Raw genomic sequence first — 21,540 nt, forward strand, 5'->3', positions numbered from 1 at the left:
CTTTGCACAACTCGAGGTGTGGAGTTATTCCCATTAACGCACATCCTGAAGTGCATGTATAATTGCCATCATAAAACAGCATTCAGCCTGAATATTATTTTAACACAGAGGACAAGATCCTACATTGCTTGCATGACCCAAGTTCAGTGATATTAATGGAACATTCACAATGAGGCCCATAAAGAAGAGAAGATTGAGCCCAGAGAAGTCAATCTGGCCTTCCAACCTGTGGCATTCATTGGCATGCATATATATATAAAATTAGATGCTCTGGAAATCCACTCAATCATAAATAGAAATATGTATTGGAGGGTGTAGTAAAGCCAAAAATCAATGTATTATAAAATAATGTATTGTATTATCCCCTACACTTCCTGGGATGGGCAGAACAGAAGTCAGGTTGTGGAAGGAGGCAGTGTAGTCTTCATTGCATCATTCCTCTCTTCCCTTGGCCCACAGAGACTCTTTTGAAAGTGCCACAGAGGGATATAGGTTTTCTTTGTGGGGTTATGGTGTGCTGGTTTGGGACTGCAAGGACAGCTGCAACATCACCATATTTCCTTGAAATACTCCAGATTTTTGCGGTAAGTTAGAGGGTCTCTGTGTGGATGGCATGTGCCTTCAGGAAAACACAGGCCAAGAGCTGAAAACCCCTACCATTCATAAAAATAATTTTCTCAACACCAGTACTCCATCTAGTAGTTCCCCCAGGGAACAACAACAACAACAACAACAACAAATCCAAAATTCAAAGACAAAACAAAAAGACCTGAAATAAACAAGTCAACCAAAAGACAATCCTAGGAAGGGAGACGAGCCAGAGAATCTATAAAAATCACTAGAGACTCTACTGTTGCTAAGCTGTTTCTCATAGAAGGTACTACAGACATGGGCAGCAGTAGAAACTCTTAGATAGATAGATCCATGGTTGAAGGATAAACCTGGTTTCCAGACAGAAATCCAAGGAAACTTCACAAGTCTAAAGCTGTGGTTTCCCTGCATCTACACATGAGTAACCTGCCCAGCAGAATGATCTAGCTCATTGTAAACACGTATACAAAAACAATTTCTTAATGTAATTATTTATTAAAAATAAAATGGTTTCTTACAGATAAAAATAACCTTTATACCAATATTTTACGTCAGTTTAACCGTCTTTCAATTCAGAGGATCTACAAAGCACCCTCTATAGTAGTCACTTCATCTATCATTAAAACACAATCATCTCTGGTTCAGAGCATGACAGCTGTTTAATACAGCTCACCACAACGCTTTGCAACCACTCATGACAATAAGTGAAGAAGAATACCACAACCACCTGCAACTGCAGCAGTAGATTTCCTTTCTTAGTTGTTATCTGGCCAAGACGTCAGTACTAAGATCAAAATTCTTATTAAAGAAATCATGAGACCTTTATTTTTACTGAATTTGTTATGCTACTTGATTAAAGTACAATGTTAGATTTAGAATTTAAAAAAAAACATGCATGCAAAAACAGTATAGAGTTTTGAGGGGGGAGTAGAAAACTTTCGATCTATACTTTAATGTTTCATTACACCTTGTGTTCCATTTCCTGTCTTTTAGGGATAGACATGAGCATGATTTCTACAACTCTTTTCATTGTTATTTGTATTAAAGTAGCAGAGGCCATTCAGGAGTAAGGCACTATCATAGTGGACCCTGTGTAACTGCAAAACAAGACCGAGTCCCTGCCGCCAAAGAACTTTCACTATGCTCATGTTAAAAAGCAGGCATGACTCTCTCACCTTTAAAATACAGGTGTCCCACACTTGTACTTCAGTTCTCTTGCTATTACTGCCCACTAGATCCAAGTCATCACTTTTCCTCTCACAACGCATCACCTCCCCCGCCAGCCTGTATCCTAAAGCCCTTCCTTATATACCACCACAGAGCACTGCTCCTCAACGCAGAGGAGTTGTGCATACTCTTTGTGTATCCTCTTACCATCCAGGCTCCCCCTGGAAGAACAGATAAGCAGTGGTTCATCTGTATATGGGCTTGCTAAACAACATTTTGGGGGCAGAACTGTTTAATGGGTTTCACCGTAAATATATCAGTGTTAGAGTTTCTCCATCTCTGACATAGATGGGTTCATGGTAGTCCCCGATTAAAGAGAGAACTTTCAACAAACCTTCTGTCTTCTTCCAGTAGACTTTGACCTGAAGCTGATTGTCTTGATAGAAAGGAGCTCCAATTTCAAGAAGACGAGCCGGTCTCCTTCTTTGAAAGGGTGGAAGAGGATCAACTAGTCCTTTCCGGGCTTTCCCAATTGGAGAGGTCTGTTCTTCTACAACATACAACACAATCAAGAAATAGCCTGGTTTAATATGGTATACAATATAACTTACTGGATGTGGGTGCTACGTTGAAATAAATATGCCTTTGGTATACTGAAACAGCTCACTATCACGTCAGTATTTAGGAACAGAAATTGAATATACCCCAAGCATCCTCAGTTTAAAAATAACCAGTAATATTGTATCCAAGCTTTGAATCAGCACTTTCACAACCTGAAACTTGCAGATTCCAATTTAGGGGACAATTTTTACATCTGATTATGAAACATGATGTATTTAATTACAGTACTTGAATGGAAAGTAAAGATGCAATGATCAAGAAGCTGCTGAGGAATCAACAATATATTGCAAAGAAAGGAGTGGACACTCAGGTTTGATTTATTCATTAAAATAATTGGACAAAATGTAAATTTGAAGGTTCTATCTTATTTACAACTAGTTTCAACTAAAGCACCAGTTACTTAATGTTCATCAAATAAGTTGTAGTGCCTTGTTCCTTTCCTTAATCAAGTTGTTCCTTTCCTTCTTTTAAGAAAAATCAAGCAATCAACAAATGTGGATAATTTTATTCTTTACACACACACACAAATTTCTATAGTGTGACTTTATCATGACAAATTATAAGCAGGTTGTAAAGTTATACAAAGAAGGAAAAACAAAAATTGAATCCATAGGGTGTGTTTGGTTTACAGGTGCATGTCTTGTTCTTCCCTCTATTGGTCTGTCCATTCTTGGGAACAATCAGGAGCTTGAATAAGACAATCCCTACAAATCTATCACTTCAGAAAGAGGTATTCATGTTGTATGTTTCACAAAAATGAAACAGACAAGCAGAGTGGAAGGATAAGGTAATATGTTCCTGAGCATGGAGAAACCCCTTAGGGTCTGATCCAAAGCCCACTGAACTTAATGAGAATCTTTTCATTAACTTAAATTACCTTACGGGGCTTTGGATCAAGTCCTTTGTTTTCTGTAGTTGGTTATCTAGCTGAAATGGTGGAATCAAAAAGATTTTCAAGATTAGGAGGTTGTGGTGGGGTGTCTGCCCAACATTGGCAAAAGAGGGGTTAAAAGCAGCCCCAGGGAGGCTGCACAGGAGGCAGCCAATTAGGAAAGGGCTTGTAGAGACAGCCAATCAGGAGAAAGTTCAGAGAGACAGCCAATCAGGGCCAGGATGGGCCATATAAGAAGCAGTGACGTAGCCAAGTGGAGGGAACAGGGGGAGCAATTAAAAAAAAAGGCGCCACCTGCTGTGGTGCTTTTACTCACCTGGCAGTGCTCCAGGTCTTCGGCGGCGGGCCCTTCACTAGCTCCAGGTGTCTTTGGCGGCACTGATGGACCTGTCACCGAAATGCTGCCGAAGATCCACAGAGTGAGTGAAAGTTCCACCACTGAAGTGCCACCGAAGACCCAGAGCGTCACGGGGTGAGTAAAATAAAAGCGCCGCAGAGGGTGGCACCTTTTATTTTTTTATCACTCCCCTGGGTGAGTAAAAAGGCACGAAGAAATTGACAAGGCACCACTTGTGCTTAGTGGAGGAGTAGCTACACTACTAATAAGGGTTGCTGAACAAAGCAGCTTGAGACACTCTTTGGAGTTTGAGGAGGGAGGACTGGCTGCCCTGAAGGAGGGGGAAGAGACAGCACCATGGTCTGAGCAGTGCTCGGCAAGTCATGAGAGCATGAGTGAGCTCCCGGCTGACCCCTGCCAGACTGAGGCCTTGATACAAGGGCGGAGAAGGTGCTAAGGCAGCGGGGAAGAGGCCCAGGGAAACAGATGGTGGGGGCTGGAGGTGACACAGTGCGTGGCTGCTGCCCCCACCCCCTTTGGCCCCAGTTTCCACTGACTCAGGTGGCTAGAACCTACACTTCAGCCTGCCACTGAGGCAAGTGGCTGGTCAGAGGGCTGCCGGCCCTCCCAGAAGCGGGGAGAGAAAACTGAGTGGGGCACAGCTGAAGGGCTGTGTCCAGAAGAGGACACCGCAGTCCTGAGAGTGACGTGAGTCCTCACGACAGTGGTGAGATGCCACTTGATGAAGGCGCACTGGTGAACCAGAGCTAATTGCCAGAATGGCCAGCAAGAGGCGCTGCAGTGGTGAGTGCCACACCCCCTTACAGAGGCATGCTCCATGAGAGGTAAAATTTGGCTTGTCATCCTTGAAAAGTTATTTGCAGTGTTGGTCCCGTGATGTTAGAAAGACAAGGTGGGTGAGGTAATATCGTCTACTGGACCAACTTCTGTGAGTGAAAAAGACAAACTGTAAAGCTACAGAGCTGTGTAGCTTGAAAGCTTGTCTCTTTCCCCAACAGAAGTTGGTCCAGTAAAAGATATTACCTCACCCACCCTATCTCTGTAAGTATCCTTGAAAAGTGTCTCTTTGCCAATGAGAAATTATAATATTTATTTAGCAAAAATATGCTGTAAATTAATGATATCTCCTTTAGAATCAGGCACTAGTAATATATCCTATAATTGGACACAGGCTGAATTTAAGGGAATTCAGCCCCAAATTCCCATTGAAATTTAGCTCTGCTTTCTTAGATTCATTGATTCCAAAGCTAGAAGAGACCATTGTGATCATCTAGTTCAGGGTAGGCAATCTATGGTACGTGTGCCAAAGACAGCACACAAGCTGATTTTCAGTGGCACTCACATTGCCCAGGTCCTGGCCACCAGTCTGGGGGGCTCTGCATTTTAATTTAATTTTAAATGAAGCTTCTTAAACATTTTAAAAACCTTATTTACTTTACATACAACAATAGTTTAGTTATATATTATAGACTTATAGAAAGAGACCTTCTAAAAATGTTAAAATGTATTAGTGACACGCAGAACCTTAAATTAGAGTGACTAAATGAAGACTTGGCACATTGCTTCTGAAAGGTTGCCGATCCCTGTAGTCTGACCTCCTGTATAACACAGATCATAGAACTTCTCCAAAATAATTCTTAGAGAATATGTTTTAGAAAAAAAATCCAATCTTGATATTTCATCTAATCTTCATTTACCTCTTCTGAGTGAATTTAGAGTAGAACACTAGCAAACAACAGGAAGGAAAAATAATGCTGACAATCAAATTATAGAGGCTTTGAATATCATATACAATTATGTGTGCTAGATCACTTTATAGTGTGAGAATAAATGGTCTGGAATAGATATTTTTCTGGCATTTTCCATACTGATTACTTTCATATACAACAGCAACTATGATATATAGTACAATCTATAAATTATGTATACTGAAGCATTGCAAAAATCTCTGGGCTAGATTCTCAGTTGATGCAAATTGATGTAGCTCCACTGAAGTCACTAATGTATAAATAACAGCTAACATAATCATAATATTCATACAATATTTGGCTTTCTGTGAATATCCTCACACACACGTGAATGCAAGCTGTTTATGCAACTATTCATAAAAAATGAACAAAGAGTTGTGAATCAAAGTGAATTGAATTGATTTGTTGTAAAAATGAAATCACAGGCTTTAATTAAATTAATGTTCTTGAATATTTGTATGCAAATCTGCTAAGGTCAACTCTACTAAAGTCAATAACAGAGGTTTGAGACCAACCAGAAGTATAGCTCAATCATGTACTTGGATTTAAAAAACCCCACTGTTAGAACTCCCTACACTGTTCAATAAGAAGAACCTCCCCCATCATTGTCTATTGTAAACACCCTATACACCCCATCCCATCATATTTCATTGTTAAATTCACACCACTTCCTTTTTCCTTTAATAAAGAAATTAATTGGCACCCCACCTGTGTGGTAATTGCTCCCCAAGATCCCATATACCTGCAGGCAGGGACAATTTCATATAAATATAATGTATGTGTGTTGCAGGCGGAGGGGGAAGGAAACTCAGTTCCGTATCTCCCTCCTGCTTCAGGAAAAGAAAAGCATCATTGTTTATAATGGGGTTTTTGCATATTTGTTAACTTTTATATCTAGATATATGTAGAATATATCTTATTTGTATCCAAAACAGACTGAACATGCTTGCTGAGTGGTCCAACTACATTAGCAATCAGAATATTCAGTACTGAATACAGAATGATATGAGTTAGAAAAAACTGTTGCAATTAATTTTTATTTTGCTTATAACATAAAAGGGAAACTAATGCGAAAGGAATGAAAGATGGGAAGAGCAAAGATGGGTAAAATGGCAAACTTTGGAAACTGTTTGTGCTCTAATCCTGAAAACTATTACCGTCATAAGCAACAATGGTTGTATTTGGTTAATCAGATGACACATCAGCAGTTGGAAGGGCAGATCAATCTTGACCTTGACCTTAGACAAATTATTATTCAAAGAGTATTTAACTAAGATTGAGTGTCACAGTATAGGCCCCTCGGGATTTAAAGAATTTTTCCACTGTATTGTTTAGCATGTGAGTTTAGTTTAAGAAAGAACTTAACACCTCAAGACTTCATCTTGAAGGTAGGTGCTGTGCATGTGATACAAGTTTGTGATTAACTTCTTGTCAACCAGGGACACACAGTTTTATATTTTAAGATCCTAGTAGGAGAATCAGTCCTTTGTCCGAATCCACAGGATATATAAATTTGGTCTAAGATCTGAATTTATGGGCTACTTGAAGTTGTCAATGTTTTAAAAACTTTTGCAAGGGAAGATTGTACCATTAAGCCAATGGTCTGTGATTTGCTTCTGCTCTATTTATTGGGAAGTTTAATGTGTATTTGGGGGAATTTTAGCACTAATATAATATTATGACCCTGATCTTACAAATATGCACATGTTTAACATGTTTATTTTTTTAAGTAATTTTCAAAACAGGTGAGGTAGATAAGATTTATAGCCCCAATTTACAGATGAGGAAACAAAGACAGAAAAGTTAAGTGACCTGACCAAGACCCAGAGGCATACTATTATACAGCCACCTATAATAGGTGGGGGGGGGGTTAAATCAGAGAAATCATCAGTTAAAACAGAGCGTAAGAGGAATAGGATGCAGTTACTTACTATTAATAGTTGTTTGAGTTGAGCTGAAATAGAGAGACACCTTGGTGCTTTTTAGTCGTACTTGTCCCCAGTATGTTACTGCTTGCAGTTCCACCATGTAGTTGCTGTTGGGTTGCAGTCCTTCCAGGACCACATAATTTTGGGACTATCATAAAAGAAAATATGCACACAGAACAGTTATGGTATTACTGAAACACTGGCTCTTATTAAATTAAAAGCAGGCCTATTGTCTTAGGCACACAAAACTCTTGTTGGAATGAGAAAGAATTATTTATAAATTTCACCAGAATTCAACTTGCTTTCTTCTTTAATTTTTATTTCATGCTTTCTTTCATTCGGACTCTGTTTTGCTGTGTTGTTTTTAAAATGCTAAACTTAGTGATGGCTACAGAACTTGCCTGTCTTTAGTAAATACAGGCATCAGCTGTTTAAGCCAAGACTAAATTTCTTTTTATATGTATAACAAGTTTTTCTGGTGCCAAAAAGAATTTGGCCAGTGAAATCTAAACGTTGTGTTTCCCAGCTCCTGGACAGACTCGATTAGCTAAGCAACAGGAAGCTTTGTCTAGAGACAATTAGTCTGAGGACAGATAGAACATACTGTGCAGTGTATTGAACAATATTTTTCTATTTGCTTCTGATGCTAAAATACCAGCAAGAGTGCTTTTCATCTTTGTTATAGAAAGAAAAGAAACAAACAAAAAACCCAACAACAGTTCAGTTCTCCAATGTCACTGCATGGAGAGGCACATACACTGAATTTTCATTGTTTAGTTAACAATCCGCAAAGTAGAGCAATTCCCATAAGACTGCAAACAAGAGACACAGCCTTTCTGAATTCTTTGCATTTATTTATAGACTTATTCCTAAAAATGGACCCATTGTATATTTTGTCAGGCACAAATTTTACTATGTGTTTTTATTCTGAATTTCTTGTTACTTCTCTAGCTTTCTTGTGTCAACTAGGAGTGTCATGTCAACCATGCAGTGTCATATTTAGATGATCATAATGGTCCCGTCTGACTTTAAAGTCTATGAGTCTATATTTAATACCAAATAGTACGTTAGTAGTAACTAAAAGTATGACAAATTAACAATCATTACTTGGTTTGTTCAGAGATTGATATAAAATTGATTAAGCCTCTTGATTTTCCCAGTTCATGTGGTGGTATTCTTCATTTTTTAATACTGTAGGACAAATTCTCTGCTGGCAACTTCTCTGACTTCATATAGATATAATCATAAAAGCAGGGACTGGATCACTTCTAAAAGCAAAACTGGTTAAAAAGTTTCAGAGTGATCTTATTAAATCAGAGGAATACATCTCTCCATCACTGGAAATGTGCAATTTTGTTTTTTAGAAAAGTTGTTCTAATATTTAATGGGTCATTGATTAGAACTGACTTCAGTGGAGTTCCATCAGGGAATTTTCCCCTTTACTACTATCACTTTATAGCTTTCACAGTATGCTGTAAAAGAACAAAGCACAATGAGATACCTCTCTGCAGAGGTATTGTAGGGGCTAATCTCTGCTTTTGGATGAATGTGCTTGGTTGTCATAGGCTTCAGTGATAGCTATGAACATATCTTATGGCCAGAACATGGATCTACTAACAAAAACGTGTCACCTTGTATGATGTAAAACTGAGATAATGATACTTAATCCTTTGTAAAGTGCTTTCGGATCTACTGATGAAAAGTGCTATATAAGAGCACGGTATTATTTATTATCCATTCTTAAAACATCTTGATGTAATATGCTTCCTACTCATACATCCAAAGTGGTTTTAATTAAAATAACACTAAGGATCCAATTCTGTTTTGAATTTTCTTCATTTTGTGATTTAAAGGTCAGCCTCACTACATACCTGGCTAGGGATCCATGGGATTGGGGCCTCTTTGGTTGAAGACCTCTGACCTATAGTACTTTACCTGGGAACTGCAGAGTTCACTACCTGCCTTTTCTATGCCAGCTCTACTCCTGTATCACCCAGTAGAATATACAGTGGTTCTAAGAAAGCAGAGATACCCCAGAATGCTACCCTCCCTTTCTAGGTGTTTTTACCCTGGGGCTTTGAATTGAAGAACAACACATAAAACCAGAGTCTCTGGTCCGCTAAGTCCACTTTATGTCATGTGAAACATGGCTAGAAATAGCTAGTGAACTGCTCTTGCATAGGGGAACTCTCTGCTGGTGGAACTCCAGTGCCCCCAAATCTGCAGTGTAAGGGGACTCGGGCATGTGTCAATGGTGTTCCAGGGAGTGATTCCAGGGAACAGAGCTCCATTATGCCTAATCCTCTGTCATAGCAGAAATTAGAATAGGCCCCCTGCTGCTCTCACTTCCACTAGGGCCAGGTGGCTGAGGATCAGAGAGCTGAAATCACCTCCTTGTGACCCAACACTCTGCATTACGTTCTCAGATGTAGTGGAGAATCAGGACTGTAATATATTGCTAGTATATTGCTCTTAATGTAACTAAGACAAGAGTCTGGCCCATGGCCCTTAATTGTTTCTATTTCTATTACCTATTAAGCTATTATAAAAAGAAAATGCAATGTGCCTAAAGGGATCATGGCAGCTAGTTTTTCATTAAACCAATGTGTTACATATCAATTCAGAAGCTGACAATCTTCTCCAATGGAAATATTTCAGTGCATTGGTACAGTAGGATTATTTAAGAAGGATTTTGTTATTATCTTGGACCGACATGGTAACTAATCCATCAGAAATGACTCTGATATGAGCAAACATATCAGAGATCCCTTGATATAATGAAAGAACTATGCTATAGATGACATTTTATTAAATGAGCATTCCATCACTCAGAGGCTTTCAGTAAAATAAGCCTTACATTAGAGAAATAATTAGTGTTATATATTAACTGTATATCTATAATAGATTCCAGTTTATCTGGATTTAGACACTTGGAAATATTTCCATCTGTATACATGGTTCAATTCAGCTGTTAATCAGCACTTGCTCCTCCCTTTGACTTCAATGAGCATCTACAGAACAATAGCAATGCTTATTTCTGAAAGCAAAACTAGCTATAAAACTATCAGAGAGATCTTGAAAATTAAAAGGAATACACCTTTCCATCCTATTTATTTATGTGACTTCACATTTATTTGGTACAGCGCAATTTTGTTTTTTAAACCAGAAATATGTTTTAATATGCCATGACTGAGTAGGAGCATTTGTGCCTCATTTTCCAGTTTGCTCCTTACCCCATCAGTAGTCTTCCTTCTTTTCTTCTTAGCTGGGATAACAGACTTGCTGCTGACTGTCCAGCTCCAGAAGACTTTGTAGTGATGAACTGGGATATCAGGTTCTTCTGGGAGATCCCAAATAATCCTTACAGTTACACTTCCATCACTATTTGTAGTGGAGTTGGCAATTCTGAGATTAGCTGGGGCTGGTGGAGCAGATGGGTCTGGAGTAAAAAACAAAACAAAAAAAACGAAGAATATGAAGTAATATGGATTAAGTAAAGGTGACCTTTCTCAGTAACTATTCTACAGATTTAATTGCTGAACTCATAACACCAGCTATCATCATCAAAGTTTGCTTCATTCTTAAGAAACAACTGAATATGTTTCATCAACTTCTGTAAATTATACCATTTGGAATCCAAACTCTTTTCAAATGTACATTTTGGGATTAGGTTTAGTTGTGCCATTATTCTGCAAGTATTGTTTAACATTTATTATGATATTCAATAAAAAAAGTGTTAAATTACGGGTTTTACTTCTGGCTGAGATACAAAACACATGTAAGAAACTGTATAAAACAAAAATGTTTTATAGATAGTCCAAGAGAAAAATTGACTTCTTTCCAGGAATGAAGAGTAGAACACTGAATTTTTCTCTTCAGTATCCTAAGAGAATTCTCAGGAGATAAGATCTATGTATCTATCTGTCCATCCTTCGAGGTTCTGATATCAGTGCCCAATGCCATAGTATTTGAGCATTTCCTTAGAGTAAAAATAACAAAGATACATCTCTCTTCCTTTCCTGCAGCTAATAATACTTTACATGCTCATCATTCCAATCTATGCATTCCATTTCAAATAAATAAGATCAAAGAATGAATCTTTGCATCTTACAAGGCCTACTATTTTAATTTCTGGTAAGTAATATGGATCCTGCAACTGCCTCTGTATTTGTGGACCCATGAATCACCTCAATGATTTATATAACCAACACAATTCTAATGTGCCTATCACCTTAAAATCTAGGCAGCAATACCATCTTTATTCAAGGATCTCAAAGGGCTTTGTGAATATAAATTAAGTCTCACAACACTTTGAGGTAGGGAAGTACTATTCTAGCCATTTGATAGATTTATTTGGATTTGTAATACAAATAATTTAAATAATTTAAAACAAAAAGACCATTTTAAAAATGCAGCCAAAAAACAGCCTCCCCCAAACCCAAAAATAACCACAGAAATAACTATAACATCCTTACAATACTGTCAGCCCTTATCACATTCCTTTTTCTCCAGGAGAGAAAGTTAAGCCTGAGTAAAGAGGGCATGCTTCAAGATTTACCTCAAGGTCAACATATGGACTATTCCTCACCATGCAGGAGAGTGAATTCAAAAGCTGAGGACTCTCTCAAAGCATGCCCTACCAACACTGACCCCTCTTTCATGCAGAGGAGGCGTCCAGTTTGAGCAGTTCTGCTATCTGCAACTAGGACAGTATGGCATATGCCAGCAAGTCAGTGACAGAGCCCAGAAGAGAATTAGGAGGCAGTCCTGATTATAAGACCTGATACTACAGGTGGGGCTGGTAGCACTGCTTATTAAGTTTGCCTGACACTTCCCATTATAAGATCCTACTTTTTAATTGCTTATAACTTTCCCAAACTGTAAGTGTTTGGGCTGAGATTTTCCATGTCAAATGTCTGCCTCAGGCTGAATAGTTTGGCAAAATTTCAGCTCAAATGGTCCAGATGTTTCTAAGACTAAGTCTGTTTAACCCTGGTAATCTTTTCTTTGAAATGATTCTTTGAACTCCCAAAGAGAAAGTGATCATGCTTGTGCCTAGGGTGGCTCAGAAGTACATTCCCTGTAAGATCTGCCCCAGCTGCTTAGGGCCAGTGTAGGACGTGGCGCTGAAAATGAGAGGAGGGAACCGGTCTCTCCTGTGCTTCCAGTGACACTCCTGTTGGCACCCAGGCAGCCGGAATGGGGACATCATATGATTTGAATTCAAAAGATAACCTTAATTTCGACATTTCCTATTTGTTCAACCTTAATTCGGCTCCCTTGTGTGTATGTATTACAAGACAGTTTTTAATTACATTATCATATACTGTTGTTTCCACAGGACTCCTGCCTCAGTCAGTGCACAGAATGGTTCTAGCATCACAAAACCCTTGGTATTATCTCCCTTTTATTCTCTGAGGCACAGAAAGATTAAAGTCAAAAGTATCCATTAATTTTGGATGCCCAATTTGAGATACCTGTGAACTATTTTTCCAGAGTATTTAGCATCACATAGTACCTTATAACTTCAAAACACAACTCCCATTGACTTCATTTGCAGCTGTGAATGCTCAGCACTTCTGTAAACCAGACCCCAGGGTCTGAAGTCAGGCAGCCAGAAAATGAGGAACACACAATCAGTGACCATCTGTGAAAAGTTTGGTTTAAGTGATTTGTCCAGCATCACCTAGCAACTCTGAGGCAGAGGCTAGGATAAAATCCAATGCACCAGAGCAGCAATCAGCTCTCTTAACCAGAAGACCCTTCTTTTTCTTCTTGCAATCCTGTCTCATTCACTACACACTTCCCAACTTCTGCAAGAAATGAGGCTGGGGTTAGGGTGACCATATTTCCCAGTATTGAATATGGGACACCAAATAAACTTACTCGTATTCAAGCAAGTTCAACGGCAATCAATCAGAACTATGCAGTACAAACATTAAAATTAACATGAAGTTGAGAAAGCCCCTGTTAAAAAGAAATACAGCATAGTTGGATTCTTTTTATTTAACTTCTTTAAGGCTTTAGGGTTCACATGGGGAGGGATGTCACATACATACTCCTGTACCCCTCTCTCACACAGGGGGGTGACCGATCTACCAAACCCTTCCTGCCCAGCGCTCTCTTCCCTACATACCTGGCTGGGCCCCTGGGATGGACCCAGCTCTTTGGATAACTGGCACTGCTTTTTTCTGAGGCAACACATGTGGGGGGGAGGGAGGCACTCAGGGTAAGAATGTGGCCTGCAGCAGCCTTTCAGCACTGTGCGGGAGGGAAGGGATGTGAGCTGTTTCCAGCCTCAAGGGAAGAGTGGGTGAGGAAAGAATGACCTGGCCCGTGTCTTTGCAGAGTTCATCTCTTCTCCACACATCCCCTGTGGCTGGAAGCAGTTTGTCCCTTCCTGCCCACAGAGTGTCGAAAGGCAGCTAACACCTCCAGGCTGTTGTTGGCCACCAATATAACCCAGCCACCTCCTGTCCCCCAGCTACAATGCAGGCAGGAAGGGGTTAAGCCCTAAAGATGCATTGTGCACCAGGGCCCAGGGAACCTGACTGCAGGGGCTTCAGCGAACTCAATCAGAGAGTTGGCTCAGGAGGGGAAGTTGCCTAGGGGATGGAGCAGTGCCACGCTCCCTGGGGTCAGGACCCAGTGTGTGTGTGGGGGTTGGGGGGGATGGACGAAGAGGGTGCTAAGCCCCTGCCCCAGAGGTTGCTGTGGAGCTTGCAGGTTCAGGGTGTGAACAGGCTGGAAATCGCTTCCCCCTGCCCCTCCAGAGCTTAGCTGAGGAGAGGAGAGGCTTCCCCGTGCCAGTGCTGTGCAGGGGCTTTGGCACATGCAGGGCTCGGCTCCTCCTGGCCAGCGCCCTGGGCCAGAGGGTATTGAGTTTTCCCGGGTGCTGGGTCAGCCAGAAACGGGATGTAGGGCAGGGCCCTGCAGGCCAAGAGTCAGCACACAGCAGGGACTGTGCTGACGGAACAGCAGGGAGAGCGTCAGCCCTGCGCACTGCAACTTCACCCCACCCCACTCCACTACAAGCTTACACACCCACCCCCTCATCAGCCACTGGACCCTCACACACACCACTGGTGGGTGGGCAGCTGGTGAGCAGGGATCAGGCCAGCAGCAGGACCCGCCAGTACTGATGGGTGAGGAGGGCACTGAAAATACAGGACAATTTGCCTATTTTTAAGATAAAGTAGAGACACCTGCAGGAGGGTTTAAATATGAGACTGTCCCTTTAAAAATGGGGCATCTGATCACCCTAGCTGAGGTCCTACACACAACAACTTCCTTTACTACACACCCCAATTAATCTCCAGAGCAGGTCCATCCTGTGCACTGAATGAGGCAGAGATCCTGAGAGAAAAATAGTGTGTGATCATGTAATTAAAGACTATATCACAATGCATAGGCACAAGGAGACTCAATTAAGGTAAACAACATCACAATGAAGACAATTGATTTATACAAGGAGTGAATTTGGCCAATATTTTAAATGGAAAACTCTTTAGCAAAACAAGACAATTTGTCTTCATTTTTAATGCTTGTTCTAGCCCAACATCATCAGCATCAAAACACTATGGAATTGTAAAAGAGAAGTTCTTGATCCAGAGTAAAGCAATGAAACAAGAATGATTTACACTTAAATTTAAAAGTATATCAGCTAGAATAACACATTTTGCCAAATGTCAAGGTATATTACTAGCTTATAACAAACAAAGTAATATGGTTGAAAAGACTCATTTTGCACGTGAACTGTAGGCCTAATGAATCATCACTTATTAGCAGAAATAAAGCTGGAGGTGTGTACAAGGGAGAACAGACATTCATTTACTGCATGATTCACCTGAGTGTTTTATAATGGTAAATGAGCTGTTAAATGAACTTTCCAGGCACAGAAAGTTCGTCAGATAATCCCCAGGATAAATGGTCTCACTGAAAAATTCCATCACTTAAGGGATGCAAACTGACATGATCACAAATAATAAGGACAGCATTTTCTATTTAAAGATTAGCAGATGTGAAATAATGAATGGCTTATTACTGTCATTAAAAAGGAATTTCAGATAATAATGGCTGCTCCTGTTCCTCACATATTCCACTCAACCTCATTTTTGGTCATAAAAATTACCAAGTATGCTTGAGTTATTGGACTCGGGCAATTCAATCTGATTTCCTCGCTTCTTCACACTTACTCTAAATCTTTCAGCTTTCTTGGAAACCAGTTTCCTATTTTCCCTCAGGTGAAGTGTTGCCCGTATAGTCACTTCCATAACTGTGAAGAATCCACTGCCTGGGTCTTAAGTTCATAATTAATCTAGCTATGTATATTGGGAAAACAACTATGAGTGATGTATTTCCTTAGTTAATCTTAAACTAATGTCGGGGACTGTGCGCTAATATAATTTATCGTCTACTTTCTACATATGTTAAAACAATCTGTACATGACAACTGTCACATCACAAGGAAATTTATAGAGATCAATTAAAAATATATGGTTCATAAATATATGTTTCATGATTTGAGTGCTATGAGCCAACTTCTGAATTTGTTACTAATGACAAATCTTTGACTGATTTAAATTTTTAGCAATTTATTTTACATATTTTGTGTATTGTATGATAGTGTGAGAAGCAATAAATGTTTTATCAGTATGAGTGCTGGATGTGCTTCAAGGCACTATGATAATGCCAAATAAATCAACATTGTCATCATCATATTGCCCATTACGGCAAAGCCATAGGTGAATTATACAGGTCATCTCACGTGAGCGTCAAGTAAACCAGGTGACACCATTATGTACATGCATCCGACGAAGTGGCTATTCACCCACGAAAGCTCATGCTCTAAAACCTCTGTTAGTCTATAAGGTGCCACAGGATTCTTTGCTGCTTTTACAGATCCAGACTAACATGGCTACCCCTCTGATACATTATGTATATGTTACAGAAGAATTATTTTAAGGGTATTTTACATAGTATGTCTTTGCAGGTGTAAGGATATAAAAAATAAGTTATTGAGACTATTTTTGTATTCCTTCATCTAGTAAGATGGATGGCTTCATTTTTATAGTGTAAATGTAGAGGGCTTAGAGAGCTCTTAAAAACTTCTAAAAATGAACTGAAATAGCTTCTCTAGATGCATATCTCTGACAACTTTAAAATCTGTTATCTCTAGCTTATTAAGGGCTAGAAACAAATGCTGTGTGTCCCTTTGAAGCTGGGACTCTCCCCTTCCCAACTGGATAAAGCTTCTGCTTTTAGCCTGGTGGGATTGCAGGTAATGGATATTTTTATGTATAGAAAAGTTCCTAGTACCCATCCTGTAAAGTGACTGTATGTCCTTTTTCATATGATACCTCCCAGTGTCTTGGAAACTTTCAGGAAACCTGAAATGTCCCTATTTTTTAATTTCATCAATGAAAACATATGGGGTGAAATCCTGGCCCACTGAAGCTAAAGGCAAAACTCCCATTGAATCACAGGGTCAGGTTTTCACCCAGAGTATTTTTTATAACTACAAAATGTTGGTGAAAGACATTACTATACCAAACAACATTTGCTCTGGCTTTACCAGAAACCAACAGACCAGCTGAACAAACATGCAGTGTGTTGAAAAGCGTTTGGTAAGAAGTTAAGAGGTGAATGGGAATAGATGCTACCAGAGCTGTTCTTTTGCTGAAATGGAATGTTAACACCATTCTTCAGAGTTCCATGAAAAACTCGTTCAGAATGCTAAGGCCTACATCCTAACTTCATTAGGTGCCTAAATTCCTTTGAGGATCTGGTCCTACAATCCTGGAAAATATTCTTCCTTTCTAAGGGATTTATATGAATCCTGCTGAGTCACATGCCAGCAGTAGTGACAACACCACATATTTTTTCCAAGTATTCTCTTTTGTGTACCTATTTTGTGGTCCGAAAAATGTCACCACAATTTTTTTTATTATTATTTTTATCATCCTGGTCCTTGGACTTTTGGGGGGAGAAATTTCACATTTGAGGGAGAAAGAGGTAAAAATTCTCTAGACTGGTGATTTTTAAAAAATGTAGCACTATTTGAAGTTGCTTAAAAAATTGGAATATCAGAATGCTGTGAAGACAGAGTAGCAGGCTGAAGGCAATATGAATACTGTCTGTTTGGACAGTAGCAAGAAAATATTGCCTGGAGGTGGTGAATATTTCCTGAGATTGTGATGTAGGTACAGAACTTCAGCTGTTATAAATTGCCTACCTCCATTTAAGTCAATGGAGTCTACTGAAATCAATGGAATTATGACAATTTTGCCAGCAGAGGATCTGTTCCATTTTATTTAAAGCTAACATATCATTACTTTGTCTAATGTCTTTACATGCAAATACTGGTACCTAATTTTATTTATAGACATTTCTATGACACTCATCACTGCTACAACTGACAGAACTACCTCCCTAAAAGTCCAAATATTTGGGAATCTCTGGCTTTTCTGTGATTTAAAAGGTTTTTATTTCATAGACAAAAGTCACAAGTGAGAACTAATAGAGGGTAAGCCAGACATATAGTGTTAGATAAAACAAATTTCTTAAATATCAAATACAGAACTAACATTGTAATAGCCCCACCAAAGTGTTCTTCCCTAATAATGTGTTCCTCAATTATCTGATAACACTTTTTTCGTATTCTCTCTTTTACTATTGCATTATTGAATGTAAATGTTATGCTTCTACCGGGTGCTGACAAGTCATATCATGGTTTGTACATCAAGCCAAATACTAGTGGCAAAGAAATTTTGTATCAAAATAATGCAAAAGCCTATATAGTTCTACAGAAACAAAATACTGATTAATGTGACTACGATGCTAACCTGTTACTAGGGTAACCATATTTTCCCAAAGGGTAAACAGAACACTGACTGGGGCTGGTCCACCACTCCCTTCTCCTCCAAACATGCTGCACTGACCCGAGCTCCCTCCCCCCAGCCACTCACCTGCATGGGGCCGGCACGACCCAAGCCGCTCTCCCAAGCCCTCCCTCTCATGCAGGGCTGGCATTGCAGCTTGCCCCTCTCTCCCCTGTGTGCCCTGCTAGGGGTCACACCCCACTTTATTGCCAAAACTGTGGATTTGTCCAGTTGGCAAGAGCAAGTGGGACAAATGCCCAGTTTTGCCAAAAAAGTTGGGACAGCCAGGACAGGGCTTAAAAAAGGGACTGTCATGGCCAAATCAGGACATATGGTCACCCTACCTGTTACCTTATAGTTACACTTCATTAACCCTTTTGCTGATCACTTAAAATATAAATTAGGTAGGTGCATTTTGTCTTGATACCCCTTTGGAAGATGACACTATTTTATAATTCCAGTTTTGGAGTTTCTCAAATGCATATTTGTATTACTGTTGTTGCATAAGCATGTACTTGGCTAAGGGCACAATCAAACCTTTTAGTTGCAGAAAAACTGGCATCGGTGTTTGCAACTCTTTCCTTTGTGGTGAGTACTGTAATTCAAGTAAAAAAAAAATCTTATATACTTGAATTTGGCACACAGACCTGTCCTCGATCTGGAAATAGTTCTGGGCTAAGCAACATGACACGTAAATCACTTCTCGCCCCTAGAAATGATAGCTTCATTAGGTCAAGGTTGAGGTCACCCTCACAGCACATTGGGCAAATACTGCATTTGTCTGCACCATATCTGATCTGTGTATACCCAAAGGAGTTAAATTCTTGTGTTGCTGGTTACTCTGCCTTCACATGCAAAACTTTGTTCCCATATTCCCCAAAAGAGAAATCCTTGCTGTTTAACTACCTCCTCCCCCATATTCTGAATAATTTTTTAAAAAATGTATTGCTATATTAATTATCTTTACTATATTGAAAACCACCTTACATCCAAAAGCACTTTGCAACCTTAACAAATCAATACATACAAACTATGCAGTGGGATTATTTCATCCATTACCAAAATGCTACCATTTCTTGATCAAAACTTGGCAACTGCTTAATGTGTAATGAGCATAATGAATAAATGAATTGTGCTGCATGTTATAGAGAAAAAAGGATGCTAAAACTTGGAATTCTCCTTATGAATTGTAATAATCAGAGCAAGTTTGGTTCTAATTTAGGACCTTTTTTCACTTCACATATATATATAATGGATCACCAAACACTGTCTTTTAAACATTATACCTTGTAAGTCTTTACAAAACTGTTGAAGCTGCATCACAGACAAGTTTCTAGCTATTAAACAGTTCCAAGGCATATGCCGAGGGGTCCGTTTTGCCCATTGGAAATGGCACACATAAACCAGCTGTGCAACAGTATAAAAAATCATTGGTCTCATAGGAGCAACAGAAAGAGTTTTATTGCTGGGAATGGGTGTCTGTTCTGGTTTTACTAACACTCAGTAATGTATGCATGAAATCACATCCAGCATGGTACTAATGTGCTGTGAAAACAATGTTGTCTGCTTCCTTTTTCTCGGTAATTTATACTGTGTACGCTAGTAACTGCCTTCATGTGGAAGACAAAAGCCTCTAGCAGAGGGAGTGTTTTGGCTGTTTCTGTGTGTGTTTGATGACCTATAAGACCTCTTTTTGCTTAGGAAAACAGAACATTAATCCAGGAATAGGCTTGAAAAATAAATGTATTACATGTCAATATTTAATATTGATCTCTCCAGTTAACTGCAACCCTTGTTCTTGAGAGACTAAACGTCCATTATATACAAAGTTGGATTAGGTTAATGCTACACAACTGGAGCCTCAAAACACTGATCCAAGTGCACTTTTGTTACTTCTGTATAAATCAATTTCATACTGTGTCACTGACTAACAAGTCATATCATTGGCACCAAGCACCTTTCAGCAGGTAACTGAACATCCACACAAGCTTTCTGCAATCTTCTGCCCCCAGGCAGACAAAGTCATGGAGCACAGGGACTGCTGCCTCCCAAGGAGCCCTCCTCCTTCCCATTCCAGAGCCCAGTGGCACAGATTGGGGAGTAGAACCAGTCAACATGTAAGGGGGGGAAATGATTTTTTTTTGTTTATGATTTTGTTTATTTGCGAAAATCTTTTGTTTTGGAAAATATTAGCCATTCAAATGAGCAAAAGATGGCAAAAAATAAGTCAAAAATTCAAAAGTTCTAAATCAGCTCTCTTGGGGAGCATCATTCTGATCATTATTATCTGTATTGCAACAGCCCAGTCATGGACCAGGACCCCATGGTGCTAAATGCTGTACAAAATGACAGTCCTTCTCCCAAAGAGTTGGGCATTCTCTCACCCAGACGGTACCTCAGGGAGGGATTTTATACTTTCTGTGGCACAATCCCTTAAGGACTTTCCCCTGGAGCAGTGCAGCTTCACTCCACTCCCAATGCAAAGCCATGCATATTGGCCATACTTGAACCCTTTATCTGAAAAAAAACCAAGCACACACAAAAAACAGCTGCTCCTTTTTAGCATTCTGAATATTTTATGATTGTTGTTATCTTCAATGAGGTCACTGATTACGTGAGTGCAATAAGAATTATTATTTATTATTTATATAGTGTTATAAACAAATAAGTGTGCTCATGCCAAACTACCAAGTTCCTATCCTCAAGTCCTTACAATATAAAGGCAGCAGAGACTACAGAGTGTTCTAAAATCAAACTGAATAGACTCAGAATGGTCTAGGGCAGGGGTTTCCAAACTTGGCTTGCGGCTTATTCAGGTAAGCACCTGGCGGGCCACGAGACATTTTGTTTACCTGAGCATGCGCAGGTGCGACCACTCACAGCTCCCAGTGGCTGGGAATGGCAAACTGCGGCCACTGGGAACTGCGAGCAGCCATACCTGTGCACGCTCAGGTAAACAAAGCATCTTGCGGCCTGCTAGGGGCTTACCCTGGACAAACTACGAACCCCTGGTTTAGGGTCATTATCATTGGAATGCCTCATAGAAAAAGCAGTTTTTTGTTTTGCTTTGTGTTTTAAGAACAAGAAGATGGAGGACCCCAGAGGGCACTGCGATCCAGGTATGTGCAGGTTGCTTGAACTCTGAAGTGGCCCCCGGAGAATCCCCAAACAGGGTCCCCTATATATATATATAATGGATCACCAAACACTGTCTTTTAAACATTATACCTTGTAAGTCTTTACAAAACTGTTGAAGCTGCATCACAGACAAGTTTCTAGCTATTAAACAGTTCCAAGGCATATGCCGAGGGATCCGTTTTGCCCATTGGAAATGGCACACATAAACCAGCTGTGC

General features: G+C 39.7%; 1 protein-coding gene across 2 annotated transcripts in view; it reads right to left on the reverse strand.

Annotated features, from left to right (window-relative positions):
- ANOS1 (anosmin 1) overlaps window positions 1–21,540 on the reverse strand; it is a 179,072-nt gene that overhangs the window by 25,907 nt on the left and 131,625 nt on the right. For both annotated transcript variants that reach the window (XM_030572375.1, XM_030572367.1), the window contains 3 exons: window positions 10,539–10,744; window positions 7,309–7,453; window positions 2,153–2,308 (listed from right to left, as the gene is read on the reverse strand). In XM_030572375.1, the coding sequence (XP_030428235.1) occupies window positions 2,153–2,308; window positions 7,309–7,453; window positions 10,539–10,744 (507 nt within the window). The remainder of the gene's footprint in view (window positions 1–2,152; window positions 2,309–7,308; window positions 7,454–10,538; window positions 10,745–21,540) is intronic.

The sequence above is a fragment of the Gopherus evgoodei genome, chromosome 1 (genome assembly GCF_007399415.2).
Source record: "Gopherus evgoodei ecotype Sinaloan lineage chromosome 1, rGopEvg1_v1.p, whole genome shotgun sequence".
Lineage (NCBI taxonomy): Eukaryota > Metazoa > Chordata > Testudines > Testudinidae > Gopherus > Gopherus evgoodei.